Below are 24,647 nucleotides of genomic sequence, written 5' to 3'. Positions count from 1 at the left end.
GTCGTGTTCGTGTTGGAGAACGTGTCGGGATAATTGGGCTAAAACCTTGGAATTCTTTCCCATTTTTGTGATATATGAGATCAAACCTTGGAGTTTCTTCTCGTTTCTTCCCCGTTTTCAGGCTATTTGCAATAAAACCTTGGATTTTCTTTCTGGTTTTTCCCCATTTTGGGGATATTTAGGATAAAACTTTGGAATTTTTTCCTGTTTGTGTCCCTGGATGGGTTTTTCTTTGTGATGAACCGTGAGGGCCGGATCAACGTCACCGGATATTTGGGATAAAACCTTGGAGTTCTTTCCCATTTTGGTGTTATTTGGGCTAAAATCTTGGAATTGTTTCCAAATTTCATGATACTTAAGATAAAACCTTGGAATTCTTTCCCATTTTGGGGATAGTTGAGATAAAACCTTGGAATTCTTTCCCGTTTCCATGACAGTTGAGATCAAACCTTGGATTTTCTTCCCATTTTTGTCTCATTTTGGAGATATTTTGGCTAAAACCTTGGGTTTTTTCCTGACTTTTCCCCATTTTTGGAATATTTGGGATGAAATTCCTGGAATTTTTTTCCCATTTTTCCCGCCCCAGGCTCTGGATGGGTTTTTCTTGGTGGTGAACTGCGAGGGCCGGGTTGCGTTCATGTTGGAGAAGGTGTCGGGATAATTGGGCTAAAACCTCGGGATTTTTCCTGATTTTCAGTATATTTGGGCTAAAATCTCCGGAATTTTTCCTAATTTTGGGGATATTTCAGCTAAAACCTTGGAATTTTTTCCCATTTTTCCCTCCCCAGGCCCTGGATGGTTTTTTCTTCGTGGTGAACCGCGAGGGTCCCATGGCGTTCGTGTTGGAGAACGTGTCGGGATAATTGGGCTAAAACCTTGGAATTCTTTGCCATTTTGGGAATATTTGGGCTAAAACCTTGGAATTTTTTCCCATTTTTCCCTTTTCCAGGCCCTGGATGGTTTTTTCTTCGTGGTGAACCGCATCGCGTTCATGTCGGAGAACGTCACCGGATATTTGAGATAAAACCTTGGAATTTTTCCCAATTTTCAGTACATTTGAGCTAAAACCCTGGAATTTTTTCCCATTTTTCCCTCCCCAGGCCCTGGACGGTTTCTTCTTCGTGGTGAACCGCGAGGGCCGCAACGTGTTCGTGTTGGAGAACGTGTCGGGATAATTGGGCTAAAACCTTGGAATTCTTGGCCATTTTGGGAATATTTGGGCTAAAACCTCTGGAATTTTTTCCCATTTTTCCCTTCTCCAGGCCCTGGACGGTTTTTTCTTCGTGGTGAACCGCGAGGGCCGGATCACGTTCATGTTGGAGAACGTGTCGGGATAATTGGACTAAAACCTTGGAATTTTTCCCAATTTTCAGTACATTTGAGCTAAAACCCTGGAATTTTTTCCCATTTTTCCCTCCCCAGGCCCTGGATGGTTTTTTCTTCGTGGTGAACCGCGAGGGCCGCATCGTGTTCGTGTCGGAGAACGTGTCGGGATAATTGGGCTAAAACCTTGGAATTCTTTCTCATTTCAGGAACATTGGGGCTAAAACCTCGGAAATTTTCCTAATTTTGTGGATATTTCAGCTAAAACCTTGGAATTTTTTCCCGTGTTTCCCTTTTCCAGGCCCTGGACGGTTTTTTCTTTGTGGTGAACCGCGAGGACCGGATCACGTTCGTGTCGGAGAACGTGTCGGGATAATTGGGCTAAAACCTTGGAATTCTTTCTCATTTCGGGAATATTTGGGCTAAAACCTTGGAATTTTTCCCAATTTTCAGTACATTTGAGCTAAAACCCTGGAATTTTTTCCCGTTTTTCCCTTTTTCCAGGCCCTGGATGGATTTTTCTTCATGGTGAACCGCGAGGGCCGCATCGTGTTCGTGTCGGAGAATGTGTTGGGATAATTGGACTAAAACCTTGGAATTCTTTCTCATTTCAGGAACATTGGGGCTAAAACCTCGGAAATTTTCCTAATTTTGGGGATATTTCAGCTAAAACCTTGGAATTTTTTCCCGTGTTTCCCTTCTCCAGGCCCTGGACGGTTTCTTCTTTGTGGTGAACCGCGAGGGCCGGATCACGTTCATGTTGGAGAACGTGTCGGGATAATTGGACTAAAACCTTGGAATTTTTCCCAATTTTCAGTACATTTGAGCTAAAACCCTGGAATTTTTTCCCGTTTTTCCCTTTTCCAGGCCCTGGACGGTTTTTTCTTCGTGGTGAACCACGAGGGCCGGATCACGTTCATGTTGGAGAACGTGTCGGGATAATTGGACTAAAACCTTGGAATTTTTCCCGATTTTCAGTACATTTGAGCTAAAACCCTGGAATTTTTTCCCATTTTTCCCTCCCCAGGCCCTGGATGGATTTTTCTTCGTGGTGAACCGCGAGGGCCGCATCGTGTTCGTGTCGGAGAACGTCACAGAATATTTGAGATAAAACCTTGGAATTTTTCCCAATTTTCAGTACATTTGAGCTAAAACCTTGGAATTTTTTCCCGTTTTTCCCTTCTCCAGGCCCTGGATGGATTTTTCTTCGTGGTGAACCGCGAGGGCCGCATCGTGTTCGTGTTGGAGAACGTGTGGGATAATTGGACTAAAACCTTGGAATTCTTTGCCATTTTGGGAATATTTGGGCTAAAATCTCTGGAATTTTTTCCCATTTTTCCCTTTTCCAGGCCCTGGACGGTTTTTTCTTCGTGGTGAACTGCATCGCGTTCATGTCGGAGAACGTCACAGAATATTTGAGATAAAACCTTGGAATTTTTCCCAATTTTCAGTACATTTGAGCTAAAACCCTGGAATTTTTTCCCATTTTTCCCTTCTCCAGGCCCTGGATGGATTTTTCTTCGTGGTGAACCGCGAGGGCCGCATCGTGTTCGTGTTGGAGAACGTGTCGGGATAATTGGACTAAAACCTTGGAATTCTTTGCCATTTTGGGAATATTTGGGCTAAAATCTCTGGAATTTTTTCCCATTTTTCCCTTCTCCAGGCCCTGGACGGTTTTTTCTTCGTGGTGAACCGCGAGGGCCGCATCGTGTTCGTGTCGGAGAACGTGCGCGGGTACCTGGGCTTCGGGCAGGAGGAGCTGATGAACTCCAGCGTCTACAGCGTGCTGCACGTGGGCGACCACGCCCAGTTCGTGCGCAGCCTCCTGCCGCGCGCCCTGGGTACGGAGCTCGTTAGCGCCGCCTCGTTAGCGGGCCATTAGCGCCAGGGTCATTAGAGCCGGGCTCCTTAGCGGGGTCATTAGAACCGGGCTCGTTACCGGGGTCATTAGAGGCAGGGTCATTAGCGGGGTCATTAGAGCCGGGCTCGTTAGCGGGGTCATTAGCGCCTGGGTCATTAGAGCCGGGCTCGTTACCGGGGTCATTAGAGACGGGCTCGTTACCGGGGTCATTAGAGCCGGGCTCCTTAGCGGGGTCATTAGAACCGGGCTCGTTACCGGGGTCATTAGAGCCGGGCTCGTTAGCGGGGTCATTAGAGCCGGGTTCGTTAGCGGGGTCATTAGAGCCGGGCTCGTTAGCAGGGTTGTTAGCACCGGGCTTGTTAGTGGGGTCATTAGCGCCGGGCTCGTTAGCGGGGTCATTAGAGCTGGCTCGTTAGTGGGGTCATTAGAGCCGTTAGTAGGGTCATTAGAGCTGGGCTCCTTAGCGGGGTCATTAGAGCTGGGCTCGTTAGTGGAGTCATTAGCGGCGGGATCATTAGAGCCGGGGTCATTAGCGGGGTCGTTAGAGCCGGGCTCGTTAGCGGGGTCGTTAGAGCTGGGCTCATTAGTGGGGTCATTAGAGCCGGGCTCGTTAGCAGGGTCATTAGAGCCGGGGTCATTAGAGCCAGACTCGTTAGCGGGGTCATTAGATCTGGCTCGTTAGCGGGGTCATTAGAGCCGGGGTCATTAGCGGGGTCATTAGATCCGGCTCCTTAGTGGGGTCATTAGAGACGGGCTCATTAGCAGGGTCGTTAAAGCCGGCTCGTTAGCGGGCTCATTAGAGCTGGCTCGTTAGCGGGGTCATTAGAACCGGGCTCGTTAGCGGGGTCACTAGATCCGGCTCGTTAGCGGGGTCATTAGATCCGGCTCGTTAGCGGGGTCATTAGAGCCGGGGTCGTTAGCGGGGTCATTAGAGCCGGCTCGTTAGCGGGGTCATTAGAGCCGGGGTCGTTAGTGGGGTCATTAGATCCGGCTCGTTAGCGGGGTCATTAGAGCCGGGCTCGTTAGCGGGGTCATTAGAGCCGGCTCGTTAGCGGGGTCATTAGCGCCAGGCTCGTTAGCGGGGTCATTAGAGCCGGGCTCGTTAGCGGGGTCATTAGAGCCGGCTCGTTAGCGGAGTCATTAGAGCCGGGCTCGTTAGCGGGGTCATTACAGCTGGCTCATTAGCGGGGTCATTAGAGCCGGCTCGTTAGTCGGGTCATTAGAGCCGGCTCGTTAGCGGGGTCGTTAGAGCCGGGCTCGTTAGCGGGATCATTAGAGCCGGCTCGTTAGCGGGGTCGTTAGAGCCGGGCTCGTTAGCGGAGTCATTAGAGCCGGGCTCGTTAGCGGGGTCATTAGAGCCGGGCTTGTTAGCGGGGTCGTTAGAGCCGGGCTCGTTAGCGGAGTCATTAGAGCCGGGCTCGTTAGCGGGGTCATTAGAGCTGGCTCGTTAGCGGGGTCATTAGAGCCGGGGTCATTAGAGCCGGGCTCGTTAGCGGGGTCATTAGAGCCGGGGTCATTAGAGCCGGGCTCGTTAGCGGGGTCATTAGAGCCGGGCTCGTTAGCGGGGTCAATAGAGCCGGGCTCGTTAGCGGGGTCGGTAGAGCCGGGCTCGTTAGCGGGGTCATTAGAGCCGGCTCGTTACCGGGGTCAATAGAGCCGGGGTCATTAGCGGGGTCATTAGATCCGGCTCGTTAGCGGAGTCATTAGAGCCGGCTCGTTAGCGGGGTCATTAGAGCCGGGCACATTAGCGGGGTCATTAGCGCCAGGCTCGTTAGCGGGGTCATTAGAGCCGGGCTCCTTAGCGGAGTCATTAGAGCCAGGGTCATTAGCGGGGTCATTAGAGCCGGGCTTGTTAGCGGGTCATTAGAGCCAGCTCGTTAGCAGAGTCATTAGAGCCGGGCTCGTTAGCGGGGTCATTAGAGCCGGCTCGTTAGCGGGGTCATTAGATCCGGCTCGTTATCGGCGTCATTAGAGACGGGCTCGTTACCGGGGTCATTAGAGCCGGCTCGTTAGCGGGGTCATTAGATCCGGCTCGTTAGTGGGGTCATTAGAGCCGGGGTCATTAGCGGGGTCATTAGAGCCAGGCTCATTAGCGGGGTCATTAGAGCCGGCTCGTTAGCGGAGTCATTAGAGCCGGCTTGTTAGCGAAGTCATTAGAGCCGGGCTCGTTAGCGGGGTCATTAGAGACAGGCTCGTTAGCGGAGTCATTAGAGCTGGGCTCGTTAGCGGGGTCATTAGAGCCGGGGTCATTAGAGCCGGGCTCGTTAGTGGGGTCATTAGAGCCGCCTCGTTAGCGGGTCATTAGAGCCGGGCTCGTTATCAGGGTCATTAGAGCCGGGCTCGTTAGTGGGGTCATTAGAGACAGGCTCGTTAGCGGAGTCATTAGAGCCGGGCTCGTTAGCGGGGTCATTAGAGCCGGGCTCGTTAGTGGGGTCATTAGAGACAGGCTTGTTAGCGGAGTCATTAGAGCCGGGCTCGTTAGCGGGGTCATTAGAGCCGGGCTCGTTAGCAGGGTCATTAGAGCCGGGGTCATTAGAGCCAGACTCGTTAGCGGGGTCATTAGATCTGGCTCGTTAACGGGGTCATTAGAGCCGGGGTCATTAGCGGGGTCATTAGATCCGGCTCGTTAGCGGGGTCATTAGATCCGGCTCGTTAGTGGAGCCATTAGAGCCGGCTCGTTAGTGGGGTCGTTAGAGCCGGCTCGTTAGCGGGGTCATTAGAGCCGGGGTGGTTAGTGGGTCATTAGATCCGGCTCATTAGCGGGGTCATTAGAGCCGGGCTCGTTATCGGGGTCATTAGCGCCGGCTCGTTAGTGGAGTCGTTAGAGCCGGCTCATTAGCAGGGTCATTAGAGCCGGCTCCTTACCGGGGTCATTAGAGCCGGGCTCGTTAGCGGGGTCGTTAGAGGGGCCGTTTATAGTTATGTTTATTTCAGGAGCCGCTCCGGGAACTTTGGGAATTCCACAATTCCATGATCTGGGATCACTCCCATGTCCCTAATTCCCATTTCTCGGGTTTTTCCCAGTGCCGGATGCAGGTGTGGAGCCCAAAATCCCGGGGATTTTTGGGAATTCCGTATCCTTAATTCCCATTTTTATCCCGTTTTTCCCATTGACACCTTCCAGTGCCGGATGCCGGTGCGGAACCCCAAATCCCGGGGATTTTTGGGAATTCCCCATCCCTAATTCCCGTTTTTTCCCGTGTTTTCCCAGTGAACGGCGTGCCGTGGCCGCCGGAGCCGGCGCGGGGCGGCAGCCGCACCTTCCAGTGCTGGATGCCGGTGCGGAAACCCAAATCCCGGGGATTTTTGGGAATTCCCATGTCCCTAATTCCCATTTTTTATCCCGTTTTCCCCATTGACACCTTCCAGTGCCGGATGCCGGTGCGGAACCCCAAATCCCGGGGATTTTTGGGAATTCCCCATCCCAAACTACCATTTTTATCCCATTTTTCCCAGTGACACCTTCCAGTGCCGGATGCCGGTGTGGAACCCCAAATCCCGGGGATTTTTGGGAATTCCCCATCCCTAATTCCCGTTTTTCCGTGTTTTTCCCAGTGAACGGCGTGCCGTGGCCGCCGGAGCCGGCGCGGCGCGGCAGCCGCACCTTCCAGTGCCGGATGCTGGTGCGGAACCCCAAATCCCGGGGATTTTTTGGGAATTCCCCATCCCTAATTCCCATTTTTCTGGGTTTTCCCCAGTGAACGGCGTGCCGTGGCCGCCAGAGCCGGCGCGGCGCGGCAGCCGCACCTTCCAGTGCCGGATGCCGGTGCGGAACCCCAAATCCCGGGGATTTTTGGGAATTCCCATGTCCCTAATTCCCATTTTTTATCCCATTTTCCCCATTGACACCTTCCAGTGCCGGATGCCGGTGCGGAACCCCAAATCCCGGGGATTTTTGGGAATTCCACGTCCCTAATTCCCGTTTTTTATCCCATTTTCCCCATTGACACCTTCCAGTGCCGGATGCCGGTGCAGAACTCCAAATCCCCGGGGATTTTTGGGAATTCCACGTTCCTAATTCCCATTTTTCCGGGTTTTTCCCCATGCCGGATGCTGGTGCGGAACCCCAAATCACGGGGATTTTTGGGAATTCCACGTCCCTAATTCCCATTTTTTCCCCATGTTTCCCATTGAGCAACTTCCGGTGCCGGATGCTGGTGTAGAACCCAAAATCCCACGAATTTTTTGGGAATTTCATCCCCCTAATTCCCATTTTTTTTCCTATTTTTCCCACGGACACCTTCCAGTGCCGGATGCTGGTGTGGAACCCCAAATCCCGGGGATTTTTGGGAATTCCCATGTCTCTAATTCCCATTTTTTATCCCGTTTTCCCCATTGACACCTTCCAGTGCCGGATGCCGGTGCGGAACCCCAAATCCACGGGATTTTTGGGAATTCCCCATCCCAAACTACCATTTTTATCCCATTTTTCCCAGTGACACCTTCCAGTGCCGGATGCCGGTGCGGAACCCCAAATCCCGGGGATTTTTGGGAATTCCCCATCCCTAATTCCCGTTTTTCTGGGTTTTTCCCAGTGAACGGCGTGCCGTGGCCGCCGGAGCCGGCGCGGCGCGGCAGCCGCACCTTCCAGTGCCGGATGCTGGTGCGGAACCCCAAATCCGGGGGATTTTTGGGAATTCCACGTCCCTAATTCCCATTTTTTATCCCGTTTTCCCCATTGACACCTTCCAGTGCCGGATGCCGGTGCGGAACCCCAAATCCCCGGGATTTTTGGGAATTCCCCATCCCAAACTACCATTTTTATCCCATTTTTCCCAGTGACACCTTCCAGTGCCGGATGCCGGTGCGGAACCCCAAATCCCGGGAATTTTTGGGAATTCCCATGTCCCTAATTCCCTAATTCCCATTTTTCCCAGTGAGCAGCGTGCCGTGGCCGCCGGAGCCGGCGCGGCGCGGCAGCCGCACCTTCCAGTGCCGGATGCCGGTGCGGAACCCCAAATCCTGGGGATTTTTGGGAATTCCCATGTCCCTAATTCCCTAATTCCCATTTTTCCCAGTGAGCAGCGTGCCGTGGCCGCCGGAGCCGGCGCGGCGCGGCAGCCGCACCTTCCAGTGCCGGATGCCGGTGCGGAACCCCAAATCCCGGGGATTTTTGGGAATTCCACGTCACTAATTCCCATTTTTTCCCGTGTTTTCCCCAGTGAACGGCGTGCCGTGGCCGCCGGAGCCGGCGCGGCGCGGCAGCCGCACCTTCCAGTGCCGGATGCTGGTGCGGGCGGCGCCGGAGGCGGGCGCGGCGCCGGCGGAGGCGCGGCAGCGCTACGAGCCCATGCAGTGCTTCGCCGTCAGCCAGCCCCGCGCCTTCCAGGAGGAGGGGGAGGGTGCGGCGCCGCGCCGGGAGCAGCGGGAGCAGCGGGATCGGGAGCGGGGATGGATGGAAGGGAATTTGGATTGGGATTGGGGTTGGGCTTGGGGTTGGATGGAAGGGAATTTGGATTTGGGGTTGGATTTGGGGTTGGATGGAAGAGAATTGGGTTTGGATTTGGGCTTGGGGTTGGGGTTGGGGTTGGATGGAAGAGAATTTGACTTGGGATTGGGGTTGGGATTGGGATGGGGATTGGGATTGGGATTGGATGGAGGAGAAGTTGGATTGGGGTTGGGGTTGGGGTTGGGGTTGGGGTTGGGCTTGGGCTTGGGCTTGGGCTTGGGCTTGGGGTTGGGGTTGGGGTTGGGCTTGGGTGGAAGAGAATTTGGATTTGGGGTTGGATGGAAGATAATTTGACTTGGGATTGGGGTTGGGATTGGGATTGGGATTGGTCTTGGATGGAAGAGAATTTAGATTTGGATTTGGGGTTGGGGTTGGGGTTGGATGGAAGAGAATTTGACTTGGGGTTGGGGTTGGGATGGGGATTGGGATTGGGATTGGTATTGGATGGAGGAGAAGTTGGATTTGGGTTGGGGTTGGGGTTGGATGGAAGAGAATTGGGGTTGGATTTGGGATTGGGATTGGGATTGGGATTGGGATTGGGATTGGGATTGGATGCAGGAGAAGTTGGATTGGGGTTGGGGTTGGGGTTGGATGGAAGAGAATTGGGGTTGGGATTGGGGTTGGGATTGGGATGGGGATTGAGGCTGGATGGAAGAGGATTTGGATTTGGATTTGGGGTTAAGGTTGGGGTTGGATGGAGGAGAATTAGGGTTGGGATGGGGATTGGGATTGGGATTGGATGGAAAATAATTTGGATTTGGATTGGGATTTGGATTTGAATTTGGGGTTGAAGTTGGGGTTGGATGGAAGAGAATTTGGATTGGGGTTGGTGTTGGATGGAAGAGAATTTGGATTTGGATTGGGATTTGGATTTGGATTTGGGGTTGGGGTTGGTGTTGAGATTGGGATTGGGATTGGGGTTGGATAGAAGATAATTTGGTTTGGGATTGGGATTGGGATTTGGATTTGGATTTGGGGTTGGGATTGGGATTGGAAGAGAATTTAGATTGGGATTTGGATTTGGATTGGGATTTGGGATTGAGGTTGGGGTTGGGGTTGGGATTGGGAATGGATGGAAGAGAATTTGGATCGGGATGGGATTGGGATGGAGCGGGATTAGGTTGGGGTGGGATTGGGGTAGGATTGGGATTGGGATTGGATGGAAGAGAAGTTGGATTGAGATAGGATTTGGATTGGGATTGGGATTGGGATTGGAAGTGGGATTAGGATTGGGATTGGGATTGGATGGAAGAGAAGTTGGATTGAGATGGGATTGGGATTGGGATTGGAATTGGAATTGGGATTGGATGGAAGAGAAGTTGGATTGAGATGGGATTGGGATTGGGATTGGGATTGGGATTGGGATCAGCTCCGAGTCCCTTTTCCCTGTCCCATCCGTTTTTCCCACCTCATTCCCGGGGTGAATCCCCCAATTCCCACCCGGAAGGGCCAAATCCCGACCCTTTAGGACCAAATCCCAACAATCCCCCGCTCCAACCCGGAATTCCGTTATCCCAAATCCGCCACATCCCAGAACCCTCCCCAGTTAATCCCTCCAAGCTTTTCCCAGGGAATTCCAGGGAATTTCAGGGGATTCAATCCGGGAGCGGGATCTGGAGGGGAAGCCGTGGCGGTTCCGGCATTCCCGGTGTTTTTCCCGGTGTTTTTCCCAGATTTCCAGTCCTGCCTGATCTGCATCGCTCGGAGGCTGCCGCGCCCGGCCCCGGCCCCGGCCGAGTCCTTCGTCACCAAGCAGGACACCACAGGTGCATCCCAAACATTCCCGGGAATTCCTTCCCTTTCCCACCCCCAAATTCCACAAAAATCCCTTGGGACGGATCCTGAGCGTCCTGGATCCCAAAATCCCGGAATGGTTTGGGATGGGATCCCCGGAGCTTCAATCCCAAATTCCATAAAACTCCCTCGGGATGGATCCTGAGCGTCCTGGATCCCAAAATCCCGGAATGGTTTGGGATGGGACCCCCGGAGCTTCAATCCCATCCCAATCCATCCCCAAATCCCACAAAACTCCCTTGGGATGGATCCTGAGCATCCTGGATCCCAAAATCCCGGAATGGTTTGGGATGGGATCCCCAGAGCTTCAATCCCATCCCATTCCCATTCCAAAATCCCACAAAACTCCCTCGGGATGGATCCTGAGCATCCTGATCCCAAAATCCCGGAATGGTTTGGGATGGGACCCCCGGAGCTTCAATCCCATCCCGTTCCAACCCCAAATTCCAGGTGGATCCAACCTTTCCTTGGACAATCCCAGGGATTCTCTGGGAATTCCAGCCTGGCTGGGAATTCCTTCCCAAATTCCTCCCCTTTCCCAGGGAATTTTTTCCATTCCCAGCCTGGGACTGGATCCATCCCCATCCCGACTCTTTTCTGGGAAGGAATTTTAGGAATTCCCTGGGAATTTCTGGGGATCTCCCTTCGCTTTCCCACCCCCAAATCCCACAAAACTCCCTCGGGATGGATCCTGAGCGTCCTGGATCCCAAAATCCTGGAATGGTTTGGGATGGGATCCCCGGAGCTTCAATCCCAAATTCCACAGAACTCCCTTGGGACGGATCCTGAGTATCCTGGATCCCAAAATCCTGGAATGGTTTGGGATGGGATCCCCGGAGCTTCAATCCCATCCCATTGCAATCCCAAATTCCACAAAACTCCCTCAAGATGGATCCTGAGTATCCTGGATCCCAAAATCCCGGAATGGTTTGGGATGGGACCCCTGAAGCTTCAATCCCATCCCGTTCCAATCCCAAATTCCACAAAACTCCGTCAAGATGGATCCTGAGTATCCTGGATCCCAAAATCCCGGAATGGTTTGGGATGGGATCCCCGGAGCTTCAATCCCATCCCGTTCCAATCCCAAATTCCACAAAACTCCCTCGGGACGGATCCTGAGCGTCCTGGATCCCAAAATCCCAGAATGGTTTGGGATGGGATCCCTGGAGCTTCAATCCCATCCCGTTCCAATCCCAAATCCCACAAAACTCCCTCGGGATGGATCCTGAGCGTCCTGGATCCCAAAATCCTGGAATGGTTTGGGATGGGATCCCTGGAGCTTCAATCCCATCCCGTTCCAACCCCAAATTCCAGGTGGATCCAACCTTTCCTTGGACACTCCCAGGGATTCTCTGGGAATTCCAGCCTGGCTGGGAATTCCCAATCCCAAATTCCTCCCCTTTCCCAGGGAATTTTCTCTATTCCCAGCCTGGCATTGGCTCCATCCCCATCCCAGCTCCCCTTTGGGAAGGAATTTTGGAAATTCCCAAAGAATTTTGGGGATCTCCCTTTGCATTCCCACCCCCAAACCCCACAAAATCCCCTCTTGCCGCCGCATTTCGACCCGCCCTCCATCCGGAGAACCCCGGAACGCTTCGGGATGAAACTCCCGAAAAAAAAAACCCTGAAAATTCCTTTTTTTCCACTCCGTTTTCCCAGGAAAAATCATCTCCATCGACACCAGCTCGCTGCGCGCCGCCGGCCGCACGGGCTGGGAGGATTTGGTGCGGAAATGCATCTACGCCTTCTTCCAGCCCCAGGGCCGCGAGCCCTCCTACGCCAAGCAGCTCTTCCAGGAAGGTACCGCCCCCTTTTCCCCTCGGGAATCTCATCCCGGAAAAATTTTGGGGAAAAAATCCCCGGATTTGGGGCGTTTTTTCCCCGCCCGACGCGGCTCGGGAGGCGGAGGACAAAATGGCGGCGCGGTTTTGGCGGGATTTTGGGGGTTTTTTTTGGGTTTGATTTTATTTTTGGGAGGTGGCGAGGGTAAGATTTGTTTGTTGGTGGTGAAGGTTTTGGGAATGCTGAGGGATTTTGGTCGGGTTTTTCCGTGGTTTTTCATGGAATTCAGTGGTTTTATCCCCCTCAGGGCTGAGCGACGGCTCTGTGCTCATCCTCCCTGGGTCCTTTTGGGAATTTTTGGGATTGATTTCCATTGGGTTGGGGTTTCTGGGATTGGATTGAGATTTTCTCAGGATTTTTCCCAGGATTTTTCCGGGATTTTCTTGGAATTCCAGGTTTTTCCCCTCAGTGAAAATCCCAGCACTGCCTTGAGCCCCTCACTGGGTTCACGCTGAGCAAAGACTCCAGGCTGATCCCCCCTGGGTCTTTTGGGAATTTTTGGGATTGATTTCCATTGGATTGGGGTTTTTGGGATTTTCTCTGGATTTTAAATGATTTTTTCCAGGATTTTCCTGGAATTTTGGTGTTTTTCCCCTCACTGATGACCCCAGCCCCACCCTCAGCCCCTCATCCCCCTCACGCTGAGCGACGGCTCCGTGCTGATCCTCCCTGGGTCCTGTTGGGAATTTTTGGGATTGATTTCCTTTGGATTGGGATTTTAGGGATTTTTTTCAGGATTTTCCATGATTTTCTGGGATTTCCCTAGAATTCAGGTGTTTTTACCTTCAATGATGACCCTATCTCTACCCTCAGTCCCTCATCCCCCTCACACCGGCTCTGTGCTGGATCTCCCTTTATCCTATTGTGATTTTTCTGATTTTCACGGGATTTTCTCGGGGTTTTTTGGGATTTCCCCCCATTTTCCCCTGGAATTCCGTGTTTTTCCCGGCAGTGATGACACGGGGCACGGCCTTCAGCCCCTCGTACCGCTTCACGCTGAGGGACGGCTCCGTGCTGATCCTCCCTGGTCTTTTGGGAATTTCTGGGATTGATTTCCATTGGATTGGGGTTTTTAGGATTAGATTGGGATTTTCTCAGGATTTTCCCCCCAATTTTCTCAGGATTTTCCTGGAATTTTGGTGTTTTTCCCCTCACTGATGATCCCAGCCCCACACTCAGCCCCTCATCCCCCTCACGCTGAGGGACGGCTCCGTGCTGATCCTGCCTGGGTCCTTTTGGGAATTTTTGGGATTGATTTCCATTGGATTGGGGTTTTTAGGATTAGATTGGGATTTTCTCAGGATTTTCCCCCCAATTTTCCCAGGATTTTCCTGGAATTCAGGTGTTTTTCCCCTCAGTGATGACCCCAGCTCCACCCTCAGTCCCTCATCCCCCTCACGCTGAGCGATGGCTCCGTGCTGATCCTCCCTGCGTCCTGTTGGGAATTTTTGGGCTTGATTTCCATTGGATTGGGATTTTTGGGATTTTCTTGGGATTTTCAATTATTTTTCTGGGATTTTCCTGGAATTCAGGTGTTTTTCCCCTCAGTGATGACCCCAGCCCCACCCTCAGCCCCTCATCCCCCTCACACCAAGCGATGGCTCCGTGCCGGATCTCCCTTTATCCTATTGTGATTTTTCTGATTTTCACGGGATTTTCTCGGGGTTTTTTGGGAATTTCCCCCCATTTTCCCCTGGAATTCCGTGTTTTTCCTGGCAGTGATGACGCGGGGCACGGCCTTCAGCCCCTCGTACCGCTTCACGCTGAGCGACGGCTCCTTGCTGATCCTCCCTGGGTCTTTTGGGAATTTTTGGGATTGATTTCCATTAGACTGGGATTTTTGGGATTTTCTTGGGATTTTCTCAGCATTTTTCTGGGATTTTCCTGGAATTCAGGTGGTTTTCCCCTCAGTGATGACCCCAGCTCCACCCTCAACCCCTCATCCCCCTCACGCTGAGCGATGGCTCCGTGCTGATCCTCCCTGCGTCCTGTTGGGAATTTTTGGGCTTGATTTCCATTGGATTGGGATTTTTGGGATTTTCTTGGGATTTTCCATTATTTTTTTGGAATTTTCCTAGAATTCGGGTGTTTTTCCCCTCAGTGATGACCCCAGCTCCACCCTCAGTCCCTCACGCCGGCTCCGTGCCGGATCTCCCTTTATCCTATTGTGATTTTTCTGATTTTCACGGGATTTTCTCGGGGGTTTTTTGGGATTTCCCCCCATTTTCCCCCTGGAATTCCGTGTTTTTCCTGGCAGTGATGACGCGGGGCACGGCCTTCAGCCCCTCGTACCGCTTCACGCTGAGCGACGGCTCCGTGCTGATCCTCCCTGTGCCCTGTTGGGGTTTTGGGATCAGATTTCCACTGGATTGGGGATTTTGGGTTTGGATTGGGATTTCATTGAGGTTTTCTCAGATTTTTCCATGATTTTTCTGGGATTTTCCTGCAATTCTGGTGTTTTTCCCCTCAGTGATGACCCCAGCTCCACCCTCAGCCCCTCATCCCCCTCACGCTGAGCGACGGCTCCGTGCTGATCCTCCCTGGGTCTTTTGGGAATTTCTGGGATTGATTTCCATTGGATTGGGGTTTTTAGGATTAGATTGGGATTTTCTCAGGATTTTCCCCCCAATTTTCCCAGGATTTTCCTGGAATTTTGGTGTTTTTCCCCTCAATGATGACCCCAGCCCCACCCTCAGTCCCTCATCCCCCTCACGCTGAGCGATGGCTCCGTGCTGATCCTCCCTGGGTCTTTTGGGAATTTCTGGGATTGATTTCCATTGGATTGTGATTTCTGGGATTTTCTCAGGATTTTCTCAGCATTTTTCTGGGATTTTCCTGCAATTCCGGTGTTTTTACCTTCAATGATGACCCCAGCTCCACCCTCAGCCCCTCATCCCCCTCACGCCGGCTCTGTGCCGGATCTCCCTTTATCCCATCGCCATTTTTCTGATTTTAATGTGATTTTCTCGGGGTTTTTTGGGAATTTCCCCCATTTTCCCCTGGAATTCCGTGTTTTTCCCGGCAGTGATGACACGGGGCACGGCCTTCAGCCCCTCGTACCGCTTCACGCTGAGCGACGGCTCCGTGCTGAGCGCCCACACCAAGTGCAAGCTCTGCTACCCCTCCAGCCCGGAGCTGCAGCCCTTCATCATGGGCGTCCACGTCATCGACAGGTGCGGCAATTCCCGGCGAATTCCACGGAATTCCCGCGGGATTCCAGGGAATTCCATCCATCCCCGCCGAATCCCGGGGAATTCCGCAGAATTCCGGCCGGGAGCGGCGCCGGGAATCACCCGCATGGGGCGGGGATGAAGCGCCGGGCGTTGATCCCGCTCTGGGTTTTTCCAGATTTGTGGGGGTGTGTTTTTTCCCGGTTTTTTTTTTTTCCTGCCCTCGGAGCAGAATTTGGGAATTCAGAACCTGGAGAAAGGGTGGAATTACCAGAATTTCCAAGCGGGGAATTTTTGGGATTCAAAACCACCAAAAACCGGGAAACAAAATGATTTTTCCATGTTTTTCCCCTGGCAGGGATCACGGAATTCTGTCCCAAAAGAGTCGGAATATCCAGAATTCCAAGTGGGGAATTTTAGAGATTCAAAACCACCAAAAATCGGGAAACAAAACGCTTTTTCCATGTTTTTCCCCCGCAGGGATCACGGAATTTTGTCCCAAAAGAGTCGGATTTCCAAGTGGGGAATTTTAGGGATTCAAAACCACCAAAAAAAACAGGAAACAAAACGATTTTTCCATGTTTTTCCCCCCCGCAGGGATCACGGAACTCTGTCCCAAAAGAGTCGGATTTCCAAGCGGGGAATTTTAGGGATTCAAAACCACCAAAAACCGGGAAACAAAAAGATTTTTCCATGTTTTTCCCCGGCAGGGATCACGGAATTCTGTCCCAAAAGAGTCGGAATATCCATAATTCCAAGCGGGGAATTTTTGGGATTCAAAACCACCAAAAACCGGGAAACAAAATGCTTTTTCCATGTTTTTCCCCCCTCAGGGATCATGGAATTCTGTCCCAAAAGAGTCAGAATATCCAGAATTCCAAGTGGGGAATTTTAGGGATTCAAAACCACCAAAAACCGGGAAACAAAACGATTTTTCCATGTTTTTCCCCGCAGGGATCACGGAATTCTGTCCCCGCCGGACGCCGCCGCCGCGGGCGCGGCCGTTCCGAGGGCGGCGCACCCCACCGTTCCCGGCGGGAATTTCGGGAACGCGCCGGGATCCAACGTTGCCTTAAGCCAAATCCCCGGCGGCTCCCGGCCCTCGCCGCCGGCGCCGCGGGGCCGCGCTCCCGCCGGGAATCCCATGGCTCCGGCGCCGGGCGGGAATTGCCGAGCGTTCCCGGAGGCGGCGGCCGGGCGCCCGAGCAGGGGCGAGCCGCACGATCCCAAGGAGAGCGAGGCGCCGCGGGAAAAGGAGAAAACGCCGGAGCCGGGAATTCCGGCGGGAGGAATTCCGGCGGGAGGATGCGACGGCGGCGGCGGCGACGGCGGGAAGCGGCCGCGCGGCACCAGCCACCGGTTGGTGCAGCTGCTGGCCAGCACGGCCGAGGCGCAGCTGCGGCAGCGCGCCGACGGCGTCGCCGGCAACGGCGCCGCGCCGGCGCCGCACGGCTCGCTGACCGAGCGGCACAAAATCCTGCACCGGCTGCTGCGCCAGGGCGGCCCCGCCGAGGCGGACGGGGAGAAGGCGGAAAACGCCGGGAACGGCGCCGGGAACGGCACCGGGAACGGCAGCGGGAACGGCGGCGAGGCCGAGAGGAGGAAGGAATCCAAGGATCACCAACTGCTCCGCTACCTCCTGGATAAGGACGAGAAGGAAACGGCGGCGGCGAATCCGGCGCCGAATCCGATGGCGATTCCGACGGCAAATCCGACGGCAAATCCGACGGCAAATCCAATGGCACATCCAACAGCAAATCCAATGGCAAATCCAACAGCAAATCCAACGGCGATTCCGACAGCAAATCCAACGGCAAATCCAATGGCACATCCAACAGCAAATCCAACGGTGATTCCAATGGCAAACCCAACGGCGATTCCGACGGTGATTCCGACGGACGACGTCAAGGTGAAGGCGGAGAAGGGCGAAGGGGCCGAGCCGGCTCCGGCCGCGATTCCCAAAATTCCCGACGAGCTCAAGGCGGAGGCGGCGCAGGTGGGCGGGGCGGGGTCCTCCCGGAGTTTGCCGGGATTGGGATTCGGGTTTGCCGCGGAATTGTGGGAATTCCGGAATGGCTTCGGGTGGGATTGGTGGGGTTTCGGTCCAATCCCGCTCCGATCCCAAAATTCCGGGATTTTCTTGGACGTTCCCAGGGATTTTTTTGGGGAATTTTTCCAGATTTTTTCTTCCAATTCCCATGGAATTGTGGAATATTTCGGGTGGGATTTGTGGAGCTTCGATCCCATCCCGCTCCAATCCCAAGATTCCAGGACTTTCTTGGATGTTCCCAAGGTTTTTTTGGGAATTCTCCGGATTTTGTCCCCCATTCCCATGGAATTCTGGAATTCCGGAATATTTCGGGTGGGATTTGTGAAGCTTCCGTCCAATCCCACTCCAATCCCAAAATTCCAAGACTTTTTTAGACATTCCCAAGGATTTTTGGGAATTTTACTGGATTTTCCTCCCCATTTTCATGGAATTCTGGAATATTTCGGGTGAGATTTGTGGAGCTTCCGTCCAATCCCACTCCAATCCCAAAATTCCAAGACTTTTTTAGACATTCCCAAGGATTTCTGGGAATTTTACTGGATTTTCCTCCCCATTTTCATGGAATTCTGGAATATTTCGGGTGAGATTTGTGGAGCTTCCGTCCAATCCCACTCCAATCCCAAAATTCCAAGACTTTTTTAGACATTCCCAAGGATTTCTGGGAATTTTACTGGATTTTCCTCCCCATTTTCATGGAATTCTGGAATATTTCGGGTGGGATTTGTGGAGCTTCCGTCCAATCCCACTCCAATCCCAAAATTCCAAGACTTTTTTAGACATTCCCAAGGATTTCTGGGAATTTTACTGGATTTTTTTTTTCCCATTCCCATGGAATCCTGGAATTCCAGAATGGTTTTGGGGAGGATTTTTGGAGTTTTGGTCCCATCCTGCTCCAATCCCAAAATTCCAAGAGCTTTTTAGACATTCCCAAGGATTTTCTGGGAATTTTTCCGGATTTTCCTCCCCATTTTCATGGAATTCTGGAATTCCGGAACGTTTCGGGTGGGATTTGTGGAGCTTCGATCCCATCCCGCTCCAATCCCAAGATTCCAGGACTTTCTTGGATGTTCCCAAGGATTTTCTGGGAATTTTACTGGATTTTGCTCCTCATTTTCATGGAATTCCGGAATTCCGGAATGGTTTTGGGTGGGATTTTTTGAGTTTTGGTCCCATCCCGCTCCAATCCCAAAATTCCAAGATTTCCTTGGACGTTCCCAAGGATTTTCTGGGAATTCTCCTGGATTTTGCTGCACATTTTCATGGAATTCTGGAATATTTCGGGTGGGATTTGTGGAGTTTTGATCCCATCCCGCTCCAATCCCAAAATTTCAAGATATTTTTAGACATTCCCAAGGATTTTCTGGGAATTTCCCCAGATTTTTCTTCCCATTCCCATCAAATCCTGGAGATCCATCTTGAGGTGCTCCAAGATTTCCTTGGATGTTCCCAAGGATTTTCTGGGAATTTTCCCGGATTTTTCCTCCCCATTTTCATGGAATTCTGGAATTCCGGAATGTTTTGGGTGGGATTTGTGGAATTTTGATCCCATTTCCGTGGAATTCCGTGAATTTGGGATCTGATTCCAGGATTTTTCCTTCTTTTCCTTGAGAATTTCCTTGGGAATTCCAGGAATTTTGGGAATTCGGGATCTGATTCCAGGATTTTTTCCTTATTTTCCCTGGGAAATTCTTTGGGAATTTTCTGGGAATTTGGGATCTGGTTCATTCCAGACTTTTTCCTGTTTGATCCGAAGATTTTTCCCACTTTATTCCAGACTTTTTCCCAGTTTATTTTGGGATTTTTCCCATCTGATCCCAGAATTTTTCTTGTTTTATTCTGGGATTTTTCCCGGTTAATCCCAGAATTTTTCCCAGTTAATCCCAGGAATTTCCCCAGTTTATTCCAGGAATTTTCCCGGTTAATCCCAGAATTTTTCCCAGTTTCTTTTGGGATTTTTTCCAGTTAATCCCAGAATTTTTCCCAGTTTCTTTTGGGATTTTTCCCAGTTTATTTTGGGATTTTTCCCAGTTAATCCCAGATTTTTTTCCCAGTTTCTTTTGGGATTTCCCCCAGTTAATCCCAGACTTTTTCCCTGTTTATTCCAGGATTTTCCCAAATAATCCCAGAATTTTTCCCAGTTTCTTTTGGGATTTTTCCCAGTTTATTCCAGAATTTTCCCCAGTTTCTTTTGGGATTTTTCCCAGTTAATCCCAGATTTTTTTCCAGTTAATCCCAGAATTTTCCCCAGTTTCTTTTGGGATTTTTCCCAGTTAATCCCAGATTTTTTTCCAGTTAATCCCAGAATTTTCCCCAGTTTCTTTTGGGATTTTTCCCAGTTAATCCCAGATTTTTTCCCAGTTCTTTTTGGGATTTTTCCCAGTTCCTTTTGGGATTTTTCCCAGTTTATTCCAGAATTTTCCCCAGTTTATTTTGGGATTTTTCCCAGTTAATCCCAGATTTTTCCCCAGTTCCTTTTGGGATTTTCCCCAGTTTATTCCAGATTTTTTTCCCAGTTCTTTTTGGGATTTTCCTCAGTTCCTTTTGGGATTTTTCCCAGTTCATCCCAGATTTTTCCCCAGTTCCTTTTGGGATTTTCCCCAGTTTATTCCAGATTTTTTTCCCAGTTCTTTTTGGGATTTTCCCCAGTTCCTTTTGGGATTTTTCCCAGTTAATCCCAGATTTTTTCCCAGTTTCTTTTGGGATTTTCCCAGTTAATCCCAGAATTTCCCCAGTTCCTTTTGGGATTTTTCCCAGTTCCTTTTGGGATTTTTCCCAGTTTATTCCAGAATTTTCCCCAGTTTATTTTGGGATTTTTCCCAGTTAATCCCAGATTTTTTCCCCAGTTCTTTTTGGGATTTTCCTCAGTTCCTTTTGGGATTTTTCTCAGTTAATCCCAGACTTTTTCCCTGTTTATTCCAGGATTTTCCCAAATAATCCCAGAATTTTTCCCAGTTTCTTTTGGGATTTTTCCCAGTTTATTCCAGAATTTTCCCCAGTTTCTTTTGGGATTTTTCCCAGTTAATCCCAGATTTTTTTCCAGTTAATCCCAGAATTTTCCCCAGTTTCTTTTGGGATTTTTCCCAGTTAATCCCAGATTTTTTCCCAGTTCTTTTTGGGATTTTTCCCAGTTCCTTTTGGGATTTTTCCCAGTTTATTCCAGAATTTTCCCCAGTTTATTTTGGGATTTTTCCCAGTTAATCCCAGATTTTTCCCCAGTTCCTTTTGGGATTTTCCCCAGTTTATTCCAGATTTTTTTCCCAGTTCTTTTTGGGATTTTCCTCAGTTTCTTTTGGGATTTTCCCCAGTTTATTCCAGATTTTTCCCCAGTTCCTTTTGGGATTTTCCCCAGTTTATTCCAGAATTTTTCCCAGTTCCTTTTGGGATTTTTCCCAGTTTATTCCCGGATTTTTCCCCAGTTCCTTTTGGGATTTTCCCCAGTTAATCCCAGATTTTTTCCCCAGTTCCTTTTGGGATTTTTCCCAGTTAATCCCAGAATTTTTCCCTGTTTCTTTTGGGATTTTCCCAGTTAATCCCAGAATTTCCCCAGTTCCTTTTGCGATTTTCCCCAGTTCCTTTTGGGACTTTTCCCAGTTAATCCCAGATTTTTTCCCAGTTTCTTTTGGGATTTTTCCCAGTTGATTCCCGGATTTTTGGCCCTCTTTGATCCCGAATTTTCCCTCTTTTCCCGCAGTTCTCGGCCGAGCTGGAGCAGCTGGAGCAGCTCCTGCCCCCCCTGGAGAAAGCGGCGCCCGGGAGCGACGCCGGAATTCCGGGAATTCCGGGAATGTCGGGAATGTCGGCAGTGACCCCCCTGCAGCCCAGCAGAGCCCCCACAGGTACGGAAATGCCAGGAATTCGGGAACATCCCGGAAAATGGGAAAAATCCCAACATTTTATGGAAATTCGGAGCAATTTAATAAAAAATATTCCTAAAAATTCTGGAAAATTCAGTGAAATTACAGAAAAATTCCGGAAAATTCTGGGAAACTTAAAAAAAAAATTAAAATTCCAGAAAATTTCTGGGGAAATGCCATGAATTTAAAGAAAATTTCTGGAAAATTCTGGGAAACTTTTTAAAAAAGTCTAAAAATTTTTGGAAATGCTGAGAAATTTTTCAAGAAAATTTTGGAAAATTCAAAAAAATTGCAGGAAATTCCAGGAAACTTTAAAAATGAAAATTCCAACAATTCCTGGAAATTCTGAGAAATTAAAAAAAAAAAAAAAATTCCAGAAAATTCTGGGAAATTCCATTAAATTACTGGAAAATTGTTGGAAACTAAAAAAAAAAATGTCCAAAATTTTCTGGAAATTCTGAGGAATTAAGAAAAAATTTCCAGAAAATTTCTTGAAAATTCCATGGAATTACAAAAAAAATTCTGGAAAATTCCGGGAAACTTTAAAAAAAAAAAAAAATTCCAGAAAATTTCTGGGAAATTCCATTGAGTTACAGAAAATTTCTGGAAATTCTGAGAAATAAAAAATAAAATTCAAAAAAAATCTGGAAAATTCAATGAAATTACAGTAAAATTATGGGAAACTTAAAAAAAAAAATTCCAGAAAATTTCTGGGAAATTCCAGGAAATTCCATAAAATTCCCTCAAATTTTGGAAATTTCTGGAAAATTTTAAAAAAATTCCAGAAAATTCTGGGAAATTCTGGGGGAAAAAAAACCCAAACCTTTAAAAATAAAAGGAAAATTCTGTGGGAAAAAAATAATCCTGGAATTCCAGAAAATTCCAGAAAATTCATGAAATTCCAGAAAATTCCTGAAAAATTCCAGAAAATGAGGTGAAATGCCAGGAAAATTGTGAGAAATTAAAAAAAAAATGGCTGAAAAATTCCGGGGAAAATTCAGTGAAATTTTCAAAAATTCTGGAAAATTTTTTAGGGAAAAAGGCTGGAAAAATACCAGGAAAAATCTGGGATAAAAACAAAATCTGGAAAATTCGAGAAATTCCCAGAAAAATGATGAAAAAATTTCAGAAAAATGAAAAATAAAAAAAAAATGACAAAGAAAAGAAAAAAAAAACAGAAAAATTTGCGGGGAAAAAATTCCAGAAAATTCCAGAAATTTCCTGAATTTCCTGAAATTTCTGGGAAAATTCCAGAAAATTCCGGGGGGGGGGAGCAGGGGGGGAAAATCCAAAAAAATTCCCTAAAAGTCCCAAAAAATCCTGAAAAATTTGCACAAAAATCCCACAAAATCCCCAAAATTCCCCAAAAAGTCTTAAAAATTCCCAACAATCCCAGATATTCCCAAAATAATCCCAAAATTCCTGGAAAATCCCAAAAACTCCCCAAAATTTTCCCCAAATTTCCCCCAAAATTCAAAAAAAATTCCCAAAAATCCTGAAAAACCCCAAAAAAATCTCCCAAAAATCCAAAAACACAAAAAAATTCTTCAAAATCCCTTCAAAATTTCCCAAAATATTAAAAAAATCCCAGAAAACAAAAAAAATCCCTAAAAATTCCCCAAGATATTTTAAAAAATCAAAAAAATTCCTCAAAAAATCCCAAAAAATTGTCCAAAAATCCCTAAAAAAATTCCCAAAAAATCCCCATAAATTCCCAAATTTCCCCAAAATCCAATAAAATTCCCAAAAATTCCCCAAAATCAAAAAAATGCCCCAAAATAATCCCCAAAATTCCAAAATTCCTCAAAAACATCCCAAATTCCCTCAAAATCCCCCATAATTTTCCAAAATTTCCCCAAATATTCCCCAAAAATTCCCTAAAAATTCCCAAATTCCTTTTCAAAAATTCCCAAAACTGTTCCCAAAATTCCAAGAAAATGCCTAAAAATTTTGAAAAAACCTGAAAAATTCTCTAAAAATCCTTGAAAATTGCTCCAAATTCCTTTAAAAAAAATCCCAAAAATTTGCCAAAAAATTCCCAAAAAATTCGAAAAATACCCAAAAAATCCCCAAAACTCCCCAAATTCCCCAAAATTCCCCGAAAATTCTCTAAAATGCCCCAAGAATTCCCCAAAATGCCCAAAAAAATCCCCAAAAATTCCTAAAAATCTCTAAAAATTCCCTAAAAATCTCAAAAATTCAAAAAATTCCTTTCCAAAAATCCCCCAGAATTCCCAAATTTTCCCAAAAATTCCCTCCAAAACTCCCAAAATTTCAAGAAAATTCCTTAAAATTTTTTTTAAATCCTAAAAAGTTTTCTACAAATCCTGAATAATTGCTTAAAAAAAATCCTGAAAAATTCCCTTAAAAATCCTTTAAAAAAATCCCAAAAATTTGCCCAAAAATTCCCAAATTTCCCAAAAATTCCCAAAAAAGTTCCCCAAAATTTTACGAAAATTCCTAAGAATTTTTAAATATCCTAAAGAATTCTCTTAAAATCTTGAAACATTGCTTAAAAATCCTTTCAAAAATCCCCCCAAAAATCCCAGAAATCCCCAAAATTCCCCAAATTCCCAAATTTTCCGTGTTTTTTCCGCAGCCGCGGAGCCGCCGCCCCTCGGGGCCGTTCCGGAGGCGCCGCCGCGCCCCAAGGCCGAGCCGTGAGTGCCCGAATTCCCAAAAATCCCAAAAATCCCCAAAATCCCAACATTCCCAACATTCCCAACATTCCCCAGGGTTCTGCCCAAAATTCCCCAAATTTTGGGGCAAAATTCCCGAGGTTTTCTCTCAAAATTCCCCTGGGTTTTCCTGAAAGTCCCCAAAATTCCTGAGGGCTTTTCCCAAAATTTTCCCAAAATATCCCCAGGTTATTCCCAAAATTCCGGAGGGTTTTTCCCAAAATTCCGGAGGATTTTTCCCAAAATATCCCCAGGTTATTCCCAAAATTCTGGAGGGCTTTTCCCAAAATTTTCCCAAAATATCCCCAGGTTATTCCCAAAATATCCCCAGGGTTTTCCCAAAATTCCGGAGGGTTTTTCCCAAATTTTCCCCAAAATTCCTGAGGGGTTTTTATAAAATTCCCCAAAATTCCTGACTCTTTTCCCAAAATTCTGGAGGGGTTTTCCCAAAATTCCCCAGGCTATTCCCAAAATTCATGAGGGGTTTTTATAAAATTCCCCAAAATTCCTGACTCTTTTCCCAAAATTCTGGAGGGGTTTTCCCAAAATTCCCCAGGCTATTCTCAAAATTCCTGAAGGGTTTTCCCAAAATTCCCCCAAAATTCCTGAGGGGTTTTTATAAAATT

General features: G+C 48.7%; 1 protein-coding gene across 1 annotated transcript in view; it reads left to right on the top strand.

Moving 5' to 3' along the window:
- The window catches only part of NCOA1 (nuclear receptor coactivator 1), a 64,468-nt gene that overhangs the window by 12,944 nt on the left and 26,877 nt on the right, over window positions 1–24,647 (top strand). Inside the window, exons 5-13 of the mRNA XM_077781777.1 lie at window positions 2,987–3,164; window positions 8,347–8,526; window positions 10,307–10,399; window positions 12,087–12,227; window positions 15,295–15,442; window positions 16,394–16,537; window positions 16,649–17,435; window positions 21,181–21,325; window positions 23,943–24,003. Of these exons, the coding sequence (XP_077637903.1) occupies window positions 2,987–3,164; window positions 8,347–8,526; window positions 10,307–10,399; window positions 12,087–12,227; window positions 15,295–15,442; window positions 16,394–16,537; window positions 16,649–17,435; window positions 21,181–21,325; window positions 23,943–24,003 (1,877 nt within the window). The remainder of the gene's footprint in view (window positions 1–2,986; window positions 3,165–8,346; window positions 8,527–10,306; window positions 10,400–12,086; window positions 12,228–15,294; window positions 15,443–16,393; window positions 16,538–16,648; window positions 17,436–21,180; window positions 21,326–23,942; window positions 24,004–24,647) is intronic.

This window comes from Lonchura striata, chromosome 3 (assembly GCF_046129695.1).
Source record: "Lonchura striata isolate bLonStr1 chromosome 3, bLonStr1.mat, whole genome shotgun sequence".
In the NCBI taxonomy this organism is placed as follows: Eukaryota; Metazoa; Chordata; class Aves; order Passeriformes; family Estrildidae; genus Lonchura; species Lonchura striata.
This window is presented reverse-complemented; position numbering and strand designations above follow the sequence as displayed.